This window comes from Cinclus cinclus, chromosome 17, assembly GCF_963662255.1.
Source record: "Cinclus cinclus chromosome 17, bCinCin1.1, whole genome shotgun sequence".
NCBI classification, from domain to species: Eukaryota; Metazoa; Chordata; class Aves; order Passeriformes; family Cinclidae; genus Cinclus; species Cinclus cinclus.
The window spans coordinates 5,880,286-5,892,827 of NC_085062.1; the positions used below are offsets into that span (position 1 = coordinate 5,880,286).

At 44.4% G+C, this 12,542-nt stretch overlaps 1 protein-coding gene across 1 annotated transcript in view; it reads right to left on the bottom strand.

Annotated features, from left to right (window-relative positions):
* GALNT9 (polypeptide N-acetylgalactosaminyltransferase 9) overlaps positions 1 to 11,549 on the bottom strand; it is a 123,839-nt gene extending 112,290 nt beyond the window's left edge. The window contains exon 1 of the mRNA XM_062504501.1: positions 11,309 to 11,549. Within this exon, the coding sequence (XP_062360485.1) occupies positions 11,309 to 11,549 (241 nt within the window). The remainder of the gene's footprint in view (positions 1 to 11,308) is intronic.
* Between the last annotated feature and the right edge of the window lie 993 nt (positions 11,550 to 12,542).

Consider the following 12,542-nt stretch of genomic DNA (forward strand, 5'->3'; position numbering starts at 1 on the left):
GGTATGATCCTAAAATCCACAAAGCCTCATAAGCAAAGGAACAAACAAAAAACTTTCTTTCTCTTTTTAATAGGGAATTTGTCAGTTCGGTATCTGCCAAAATTCTTTTGAAAATAATCAACCTCTGGTTTCACAACCATATGCTAAGGCACCGAGGAGCCACAGGCACGCCATAATCACCCATCAGATTAGAGGCATCTTCTTCCAGCTCAGTGACAAAACCAGAAGATCATACGCTGATTTCTGATTCTAAAATGAATTTCCATCCTGAAATATCATTTTGCTTTATGACAATATACAGTGTGTCTCAGCCTAGTCATGTCTAATTGGAGCTGTCCTGTCCTCTGGGCCCAGTTCTGACTTTGCTACTCAGTGCCATAAGGAAGCCATACAAGAGCTTTTCTCTCCTGAAACTGGTCCACAATAACTATCAGCACTCCATGGTAAGATGCATTGTCAAACTGTGGCCTGGCTGTCCCAGAGTGACCTGTCCTACGTGGTGCTGCCATGGGGAGCTCCACCTCTGCTTAGGGCCAGAACAGCTCTGCCATGAGTTGGGCACAGACCCTGACCCCAATTCACTCATCCCATGAGCACTTCCATCGACTATAAGCAACTGCAATAAGGAGAATTTCACACTGGCCTCATTCTTCCACAGGCTCCACTGTGTCTCTTAGACTCTTTTTGTGCTCCAGCTTCTTGCCAGCACAATTAAAACCGAGAGATGACTAAACAAGTAATCCTGTAACATATGCAAAAATCCTTCTGCAATAATCATCTCCTTCTCCGAGGGCTGCATCACTCAGCCAGTGTCCCTTGGCACGCTGGGCTGCTCCATCCCAGCTTCAAAGTTAAGGCCATATCTTTGTTCCCTCATAAATATTTCTCCTCCATTTACGCACATCTTTTGTTCACTCTTCTCATTGTGCAAAGAAGACTGAAAATTCTCACTTTGTGAACTTTTTAATGTGTGACAGAAAGAGGGAGACAAAGAATCCGGTTGTTAGGCAGATCAGGTTCAGAATGAATCACAGAAGAAATTCTTCATTCCATGACCTCATCTGAGAGGGCTCTCTGCAGCCTGGCTTTGAGTTATGTGGGCCTGGAATGGGAACACAGCTGTGAATATGGGACCCATACCAAGCTGACTCTTTCAGGAAACAGAAGGTTTTACATATAACCCCACTGGATACAAGCATTATAAAATGCGCTTCCCTTCCGGAATTAATTTTCTGTTGAATGGAAATGCATTGAGCCAGATGGATCTATTTCAGGAGGAGCATCAGGCTGGCACAGGTCTAAAATCAAAGATTATTGGATTTGTGTACTCAGAGCTGGAATAGCTGAGGGTGAAGTGTTCAGTGCAGGTGCTGACATGGTCGTGTCTAAAGTGCCTAAAGGAGCACCCCACAAAGGATGTGTTGAGTGAGCTTGCCAAATATTAAATTGAAGAAATAAATGAAATTTATAATTAATACCTGTAAACATTTTCACTGCTCCTTATGATACTAGCAGTGAGTAAACCAAATATGTTTTTCAACTGCTGAGAAAGTTGTAACTTCTGGCAGATACAAAAATTCATTAAAGAGTGGTAGAAATGACTGGCCCCCTGGAAGAAAGGTGGCTCCAGTGGAGAATTTGGCTGCCCACATACCTGTGCTGGTTTTGGAAAGTCAGCAGCCTAAATCCACAGACCTGGGTCCTGGGGATTCTCCAGGCAACACACAAATTATGTAACAGAACTACCAAAAAAACCCAAGGCTAGCACAGGCTCACACCTAAGCCACCCAACCACCCATTTTTCCATGCCAAACCCACTCATTACTTGTGGAAATGAAAGCATCAACTCTTTGAGCAGCTGGGCAACTTAGCATTAGGCTGTTTAATAACTCCAACATGCTCAGCTCACTGTTCCCTCATGCCCCACTCCCATCTATTACATGGAGCCACCTGCAATCCATCAGCAGGTTTTAGCATTAACAGCTCTGTGCTGTTTTTCCTGTTAGAGGTGTGAACAGTGCAGTGCAGTGCTGGTGACACACCCAGAACTCACCCCCAGCTCACACCAGAGCAATGGGTGCCAGCATCGGCCACCAGCTGAATTCTGCCACCAGTGGGGCTGAGTTTTGCAGATACAGAACTTTGCAGCTATCAGTAAGCCTCATTTGACACGTGGCTGCATGACCAGAAATCTGTCTTACACAGAACCTATAGAGCAACTGCAAATTTTCATCCTGAGGAAAACTAACCTTTGGGTTATACAATGCGATTTCAACTGGGGATATTTTTAGTCTCATCACTGCCTTCAGTTCAGTGTGCACAGGAAAGAATACCACCAATCTTTGCTATAACACAAGGCTTGCTTCAAAATGAGTTAATATAACAAAAAATACATTTTTATTTACAAAAGCTGTTCATCCTAGAGGCATATGAGAGCTGTAGAAAAAAAATAAACTCAATTTCTAAAAGGGCAGTAAGGCCCCATTGCCAAATAAATACAAAAACAGCAAAAAAATAAACCCAAATGAAAAACAACCAATTAACCCTACCACCCCACCAAAAATGCTAGAGAGAGAAAAAAAAAAAGAAGCAGCAAACTTCCCCAGTATTGCAGGAAAGGGCTTTCCAGCTGTCTTCATGGATATCTTCCAAGAGAAATGAAATCCTATGCAACAAACTCCATTTTTCCTTTGCAAATAGTCCTGCAGTACAGTACCACTGCCACCATGAAGTGCTAATCTGACCTGGTCTGAGAACTTACTTTTGCATAATGTCAACTGGAGCCAAACAGCACAAACACAGAAGCAATGAGAGTCCCCAGAAACAGGAGTCAGAGGCACAATCCCACAGAGTTCACCAGATCTTCACTAGAAAGGAGAATCCTTCCAAAACCTTCAAGGAGGACCCTGTTCTCAACCATACTGAAGCAGTGCAGGGACACAGCAAGATTTCATCCCTTGTACTACATACATCATCATAACCACCAAACCTACTCTTCATCCTGTGACAAAAATGCCTTCACTTGGCCAAATTCACCACTGGAGTTACTTTACTGACAACTACTGACTGTGCTGATGCCTCTGGATCAATAGCAAAGATTAATTTAGGCAACTGATTTCAACAGGACTAAGTGCACTGGTGAGCTGAGGAGAATTTGAATCGTCGCTGCAGTCATAAAAACCTACTCGAGGCAGTCACCCTGTGCAGCCAGCACTGTCTGTCACCCCACACGCTGCTACAGCACAGCAGGGCTGGCAGCATCTGCTCTGTGCTTGGAAAGCAGTGTCACTTTTGTACCTGGCTTAGATTCCCAGCTACACACAACTGCTGACTCAACCACAGGCGTGGCTTTCAACAGCTCCCCAGAAGAAAACCCAGTGACACACTGGGAAGCCCAGAGACACCAGCTCTGTGCTGTGAGTCCTGTGGCCCACAGGCAGCACAGACCTTTACACAAACAGATTCTTTCCACAGAGCTGCCTTGGCTTTGCACAGGGGAAGGAGGTGTCAGGAACCTGCTGGGGCACAGCAAGGCTCGTGCCAGTGCTGTGCCATTTTACAGGGGCTGTTCAGCCCAAGGTGTTGCAGCAGCCTCTTGGGCTTGTTGCTCTAACATGCAGCCCAGGAGGCTGAGACTGAAACAAATGCACACTAAAGAGCCCCAGGAGCCAAGCATGCTCCTTTGTATCCTCATCCACCAAATCTGGGTTATTTAAAAGTGATTCCAGTCATTGGAATTCCAAACATTGTGCTGTGAAACAGGTAACGCTCTCCTGTAGAACTTTGGCATCAAATATCTCTGCCTGACAGAACTATTTTTAAGTAGCAGAAAGCTTCCTAAAGAGAAGCTCTTTTAAAGACCTTTTCCTTGGTTTAGTTTTCTTCATCATTGCCCACTCTCCCAGGATGACATGCAAATTACAGCTCATGTATTAAAAGTATAAATCAGACCAGTAGCAAGTAAAAGTGCTTCTAGAGAACGGCTCCATAGGAGGTGATACAAGGCTTAAGATATTCAGAAATCTATATTCTCACCTTCTCTAAAAACGTTTTGCTCATTTACTTTAACAACTCTTCAGCCCCCAAGAGAGCTCTGCGTCCTCCCTGCGTCCTCGCTGCGCATGATGACAAAGCAGAATCATTCTATTGTCTCCTCAGCTCTCCACCCTGCTGCTGCCCTCCGACTCTCCTTCAAAGCCAGTAATCAAGGACATATTTGAAGGAAAAAAAAAAAAACAAAAAAAAAAGTAGGCCTTTTGCCATTTGTCAGAGACTCTCAAAACCAGCCCATTTCTGCTGCATTGTTTCAAGAAGGACTGCTCTCAACAAGGATACAAAACAATTCATGGCCCCAAGCTCATCCTTGGTTTGTGAGAAGATCCTTCAGAACAAGTCATGCAAGTAAATTAAACACAAACACAGAATTGTTCAGAAACTAAATGGCCTGATAAGTGCAGTAAGAGAGGCAGGGAATTGGTGTGAGAGCTCCTCTGGAACATCCATTCCACTGGATTTCCCACAAAAGGTGCTGCTGGACTGTCTGTCCATGCACAGCAAGGAGCCCAACTTAGCTAAGCCAGGTGAAATAAAAAGTTAGTGCAAAGAACTGCAGAATGCACAAGTCCCTTCTTTTCACTGTGGGAGGAGAGCATCAAACCAGAGAGATAGGAGAGCAGAACTCAGCTCTAAAATACAACGTCCTTGGACATCTACAGATGTGCACATGCACACACAGCTCACTGCATCTGGACCTACACCAGATCACGGGTGTGACATCACTTCAAGAAATAAGAATTTGAAAGCCTGACAGATCAAACTGAGAAATAACCAACAGAACCAAGGTTGTCACCTTTATCCCCAGCAGCACTACCATGTGTTTAAACTCAAAGTAACCCCAGCTAAATCAGAGACCTAGACCAAGTTGCATCAGTGCTGCCTTCTGTTGTGTAAATAGAGAAATCTTGGCTCAGGAGATGGCCTTACACTCTTTATCTCCTACAAACTTGCTGAGTAACTAGTAAGTGCCCGTTGTGCTGTATCTTGTCTTCAAAACTGTCTGGAGAACCTAGATATTCCACAGCACCTGAAAGGATGGAAAGTCTAGGGCAGAAAGAAAGTTTTTAATCTGTTTGCACCTGCCCTGCTGTCCTAGAAATGGGTTTTGCCTCCACCTATAAAGCTTTCAGATATTCACAGCCACTTCCATGGCACCACAGCTATGAGTTTTAGGAAAAGCAGACATATCCAATTAGTATTTGGCTGTTATAGCTCTGTGCTCTCAGGAGAAGATGACTTTGGGTCACTGGGAGGATCTCTCTCTGGCTTTCGCTCTCAGGAACTCGAGGTGTGTTATTTCAGAGGACAGTTTTGATCAATAGGACTACAACAAGGTTGGAAGCTGCTCTGCTGTCACTGGCTCTCTTCCTTCCTGCTATCCAGAACATCACAGGCTCTTTTTATTTTCTACTTTTCCTTTTTTTGTCCTTCAGCATGTTGGTTTAAACTAAATGATGGTAATGACTACCAAGAGAAACCCCAAGACCAACAAGAATAAAAGTATGCCAAGTGTGCTGAGAAACTGAGTGCCCATTAGTAAAGTTAGAGAGGAGCATTTTAAAAAGGCAGATTTGTTAAACATGACTCATTTATTTTCCTTCCTTTCATAAACCTTAGTATTTCCTTGGATAAGTGCCACACATTCAGTGTTTGGAACCTCATTCTAAAATGATGCTCCTGGTTTAACTGCTACCTGCTTTTATTTACTAAAACATCAAACAAACAGTAAAACCCCCCAAACCAAAAAACCAGCTGCAGCTCTTTCTAACGAGGATATTAAGTTAAAGCCAGGTTTTTCTAATCCTCTAAACCTGTGCAGTGGCTGTAGGTGTGCAGCCACCACACTGCTGCTCCTCTCTGGGAAGATGACAGACCCATATTTGCTTTTCCAATTCCAGCTAAGCGTACAAAGAAATGGAAAGATACTGAAATGGAATACAGCTGAAAAGGCAACGCAAACAACATCAGGCAGAGGTTTCCTTTCTGCCTCTGCAAACATTGCTTTTAATCTCATATGGTACAAATGATTCAAGTTCCACACAAATAAGTCAATGATAAAATTACCTCGATTTTTTTTTTCCTGTCAAAATAACCTTTCTTCCCAGCTACAAAGGCAAAAGCAGAAACATTACATAAAAAAATAGTTACCACTATATGAAACATTAAGTACAGAGAAAGACTTTAAAATCACCGATCTGCTGCTGGAATAGAGACATATTTTTTGTATTTGTCAATATTTTGCAGAGCTGAGTGCAATTTTGCCTGTTTTACAAAAGAGAGCTGTCCTCTTTTTTAATTAAACTTTTAGAACTTTTCTCCCTGAAGTGCCTAAACAGAGCCATATTATTTCAAATATAACCATATATTTATATAGAGGCTATCCAAATATTGGCTCATTATGTTTTCCTTCTGTTGTTTTGGAGAAGAGAATCTTGACCTTCCTGAAAGCACTGATTGTGAGTTCCCTCAGCCACATAAATCAAGATTAACACAACCAAAGCAAGTGTGATGGGGAAATGGGTCTGTTGGACTTGACCATCACTCTGTAATAGAGAAGGTCAGCCCTGTAGCAATGGTGACTTACCCAAGCTTGAGAAAATCACTCAGCACAACAGAAAATATTGTGTGGCAAACCAAGAAATGGTAGCCTATCTTTAAAAAAAAAATGTATTTTCCTATTTTCCCCTCCTGGCTTCATGAGAACCAGCCTTGCACTTCTTTAAAAATGTCCTCAAAACGAGAGCATGTGAGGAGAACCCCATCACCAAGATTAAGAAAATCACATGGCTGAGAGCAGAGCCCACATGTGAACTGGTATTTCTGGAGGTGTTCAGGTGCGAATTTTGCCAGGTGTATGTCAGCAGCAGACCATAAACACATGAAATAGAAATAGTTATAAAACATGTGGGCATGAGCAGGTGCAGTTTCATTGGTACAAGGCTGCAGTCACACTAAATGTGACCCGTGCACGTGTAGTTTTACCTCTCTCATCTGCCAAGGAACTTCTCCTCACCTGAGAGGTGCCAGCTGTAAAAACTTCTTGTGGACAATGTGGACATGTGATCTGGACATTCATATATCTCCCTTGCAACCTGTTCCCAATCCTTACTTTCAAATGTGGAAATTTTGACCCATTTTCAACCAGTCCCAAGCTTATGAAGAATAAACTGCCCTTTTAAAAATACTGCTGTAACTTTTACCTATGCAGATTGCCAGGCTGAATTTTAAATGCAATCACTTGGCTTCCAGTGCACTCTAAAAATCAGGAGTCCCAGTCAGCAGGAATCAGTACTCTGCACCCAGGACCTGCTATTTCCATCCTTTTAAACCTCTGTGCTGCAATTATGTGAATTGTCCACTTTTTCCCCCAGCCTCCTCCATGAAATGCATATGTAATGTAAACCCCATTTATCACACTGGAAATTGGTATTGCATTTAATCTTGCCAAAGAGAGCAAAATCAAATTATGATGTGTAACGAATGATAACCTGTCAAATTCAAGGGAATACTCCCAACTTATTCCTCCACATCTAAAATAGAACAGGTCAAAGGGGTCTAGTGTAGAAGACCTGGGTAGGAAGACATGATGTGAGAATACATAATGAGAAGATGAAAGCTCTCTAAATCTTTGCAGATTGAATGAAATCTAATTACATGCTGTATTGATTGTTGTGTATTACTGGAAAGAGACAGTGAAAAGGGAAAAAGGCAATTAGACTGAAATTGTAGTCTGACCTTCAATTGCTTTTGGCATGAAAGGTTATGGTCTTCTTGGGGCATCAGAAATTCTTTATCCTCTATGGTGAATCATTAGCAACAGACTTAGATGCAAAACTGATTTGGGGAAAAAATCAGTCAAATAATTTTTAATTTTTCCCCTTTACAAAAAATGTAAAAGCAAAGGAAGAAAATACCAAGGTGTTATCATTATGACATTTAATGAATTGCTACCAAGTCTAGCTGGATGTGAGTTCTGTGTTGAACAACAATAAAATATATCCATCAATAGCAGTGCTATAGCAAAAAATACTTTAAAAATATATACATTGCTCAACTAGCTCTATAATAACTCTGTTTTTCAAAATAAACATTGTACCCAAGGTCAAACATCAGGAGGTAATACAAAGTCTCACCACAAAAATCCCACTGACACGTTTCATTGCTTTCCTTTCCCTTTACATGCTCTGTTCATTTGCTTCCACCAAACCCAGCAGCAGCTGAGAGAAAAGAAAGCTTTCAGAAATACTATTTCTCCCAAGTTGATAAAAAACCAGAGCACGAACCAAATGAAAACTTTTTTTTGGGTGTATGTCTGCACAACTGCAGGGAATTGTGGCAATTCTCATTCATCCTATTCTAAAAACTCTCGTTCTGCCAAAGAGAATGGCAGGACCAGCTTTCTCCTGACTTTCGTACGTGGTCCTCTGTGTTCTGCACACACCTCCACAGGCACTGCTCTCACTGATTTTATTCAGACTGAAAAGTTAATGAGTTCTCAAGTGATCAGTTTTGGGTTGCCTCTTTATACATTTCTAATGTTACTGCCTGTGTTTATTTTCCTTGTAGAAGGTACACACTTCTAAATAACGTTTCCTTGATTGTATGTAAACAAATATGTGTAACAGAAAAAAAAATTCTGTGCAGCTGCAGGGCTGGTCTCTCACAGAGTGACTTTTTATTGTACTGAATCATCAACAGAGTCCCTAGAAAATCCAGGTAAGTCTTATGTGTTCAGGTCTCAATCTGAATAGAAGAGAAAAATAAAATAAAAGAACACTGAGATATTACCAAAAATATACTTTTAGGTAGTTCTAAATTTGCTGATCTCAGAGAGAAAGGACCAAGAGCAGAAAACTGAAATAGTGGGCTGGGCTGACCTGCTGCAATGATGACATTGAGCTGGATTCAGCCTCCTGGTTCTTTGAGGGGATCTGGGCAAGCAAGGAACTTGTATTTCTCCTGAATAAAATCTGTCTACCTGTGTCTGTCTCTCCACATAGAAGAGACTTGGACCTACCTTATGAAAAAGTAACATTCGAGACAACCTCAGCCAGCTCTCTGAACTTATGATCAGGCAGCATGTACAGGACAGGGGCTGAGAAACCTTACTCAACATTCAGGTGAGCTGCAGAGCTCCAGAGCACACAGAGTGTTTGTTGAACACCAGCCTTGCTGTGTGACACAGCACAGCCCTGTCACACAGGCTCCCCTGAATCCCAGTGCTGCCTGAGCAGCAATTTATGCCCATTAATGGCATAAATAATGAACAATGGTATTACAAACAGAATAGCAGTAAGCTAAACCCAAACAGAGATACTTGGTCCCGATTTCACTTACAGCAATGCAACTCTGATGATTGCAGTGGAGCACTTCCTAATTTCTTAGGGGGAAAAATGTTTTGTTTTTTCAAATTCAGAATGATGATGAAATAATTAATCTGTCTTAATGTACCACTGTGTAATAATAAGAAACCAAAAAATCCCATTAGAGAAAAAACTAAGGGAAATAAATATGAAATTTGAACAGCTCAGCTTGAAAAACTTTCTGCATTTTCCTGCGTATGAACTTTCAGGAAAAGAAAACTGACTGTGATATTTGATATGACCTGAAGAAGCAACGTAACACTAAGTTCAAGTAATTTCACCACGAATATCAATATCCAATAAATAGAATTAAAGATAAAGAAAACAGTTCCCAAAATAGAAGCATGTTTTACAGAGAACTTCCAGTCATGGCATGCAATGGTGCCTGCCTAACACATTAAGGACTCCTGCTGATTCTCCAGGGGATGATATGCTGGGATGAATACAGCACAAGGAAATCCTACCCAAAGTCTCCCCCATGAAAAACACCAGGAGCAAATATATTTGGCCCAATTAAAAAAAAAAAAAAATTCATTGAGCTGTAATGGATACATCTTGCAGAGCAATCTAATTTAGTTTGGGAACTTTGTGGCTTGGTAGAATTTATGAGAACGATTTTTCTCTTAAATCCTACATTCTTCAAAACTGTTCCAAAATATGATTAGAAAACACAGTTATTGAGACTTTCCCTCTAATTCCTGAATGTGTGGGTTTGGGACTAACCCCACTCCACGTTCCCCCTCTCTCTGCCCTGTTCATCCAGAGGAGAGTGTGAGGAGATGCCTCTTCCCTAACACTTGCTGGCACAAACTGCATATTACCATAACAGCCTAACTTACTTAGATTTATACATTCATTCACAAAGCAGTAATAGGAAACATGCTTTATGGCTAACCCTCCTATTCGTCTGCATTTTGAGGCTACAGTAGCCTTTCTTAAATCAATGTTACGAGTAAGATTTCCACAAGCAGCCTAGAAGCACATTTGCTCTACTTAAACATATTTACACTGAAAATTACATTTGCTGCGAAACACTAAATGTTACATTTATGTTATAATTCAATGCAAAAGTTCACTCCTTCAGCCTTTTATTGTCCAAAACACTGCTATATTCAATCACATAGTTATTTCCTTGATGTCTCACACTTAGAACTTTACAAATCTATGCAAATGCACTCATTTTGAAGAATTTGTTTCTATATGAAATGTTATCTGTCCTGTAACAACTTCGATGGCTTAGCCTGTTTTAACTACCATGGTAGAAGGGTTCTTTGCTTACCTAGCAATATTTCCCAAGGCTGGTGAGTTAGAATGGCAAGTCATAAAAAGAACTGGTGAATGCTTCCCCTCCTCAACAATGACAATAACACATTTAAATGGGAAAATCATTAAGGAAACATATGGGTGCTATGTTTAAACAGACCATTAATAGTGCACAATGTTATAGTTCAGCAGAATGTTTTTCGAGTAGTTCTGAAACCAAGTATATGACTTTCAGCTATAATCTAACATTGCATTCGCTACACAAACAACTTCCTATTCAGAGTTAATACATCCAGGCAAACTGTAAAGCCTGGTACGGTCTGTAGGGACTTCCTCTGATCCTGAAACCCCTGAACTGCAGCCTCCTGAACTTTGCATCTCTCGAGGAAGTCCTGACTTTGGACCAAGAGTTGGCAGAAAGGCAGGGTGACGGTGGGAGGCTCGACAAGCCCCTCCAGCAAAAACCCCGCATCACCTCCTGCGCTCGGTTTTCAGCACTCGAGAGCTGGGGTCGGTGAGATCCGTGCCCGGGCTCCCCTCCCCAGCGGGGACACACCCGGGGGGCTCTTGCCCGGCCTGCAGCACCCTCCCGGGGCACAGGACATCCCCCTCCCCGCCCCTCGTACCATTGAGCTGGTTGTAGACCACTTCCTCCAGGTGGTCCAGGCGCTGCAGGATGGACTCCCTGTCGGCCAGGCTGCCCACCTTGGCGCCGCGGCTCCTGGCCCGGCGGTCCGCGCTCCGGACGATCTGCACCAGCTCCTGGGAGCGGTCCTGGATCCTGCAGTAGACGGAGAAGAGGATGATGCCCACGAAGACCAAGATGTTCACCGTCAACAAAGTTTTGATTTTCCGTGCCACCGCCATGGGAGCCGCGGGCGCGGTGGCGGGGGGCGCATCCAGGCGCGGCGAGCGGCGGCCCCGCGGCCACCCGGCGAGGGGCGCGCCCGGGGCGCGGAGCGGAGCGGGGAGAGGAGCCGGGGGAGCGGAGCTAGAGGGAGCGGAGCTGACAGGAGAGGAGCTAACAGGAGCGGAGCTGTCCTTCAGCACCGCCGCGCCGCTCCCCGCTCGCTGTCGCCCCGCGGGGCCCGCGCCGCGGCGGGCAGGGCGGCATGGAGCGGGGCCGAGCGCCGCCGCTCCGCCGAGCCTCCTCCTCCTCCTCCTCCTCTTCCTCCTCCTCCTCCTCCTGCTCCTCCGGCGGCTCCCGCTCGCCCGCCCTCGCTCGCTGTCCGCCGCCCCGAACGCAGAGCGCCGGTGCGGAGTGACGTGCTCCGCGGGATCTCATCTACATGCACACGGCGGAGCCCGCCCCGCGTCCGCGCCCTGCGGAGCGGCCCCGCCACCGCCGCGGGCCCCGCGGGCCGGGAGCTGAGCGCTGCCGGCCCGCGGAACGAGCCAGGGGCCGGTTTATGGCCGCTGCCCACCTGGAGAGCGCTTGACCTGCCCGAGCATCGCCGCGGGCGGCTCCTGAGGGCGGCAGGACGAAGGTGTCCTTGGCTGCGGTGCAGCCCTGGAGGGAAGGTGATGCCCCACCCGTCTCACCGGTGGAAAAGAGATGGAACAAGTTCACACGCTCCCAGCAAGAGGGAGAGCTGGGAACACGCTCAGCTCCGTGGGTTTCCCTGCAGCCCGAGTACAGACAGCGCTGGCTTGGGATCCTGCGTGGAAACGACATGGCTGGGACCACATCCACGGGCAAGAGAAGTTCTTGCCAAGCATCCATAGAAATATAGACTCATAGATTAGTTTAAGCTGGCAGAAATGTTTAAAAGCCCATCTGCTCCAAGCTCCCTGCAATGAGCAGGGACATCTTCAAGTAGATCAGGTTTCTCAGAGCCCTGTGTCTGAGCTGACCTCAAA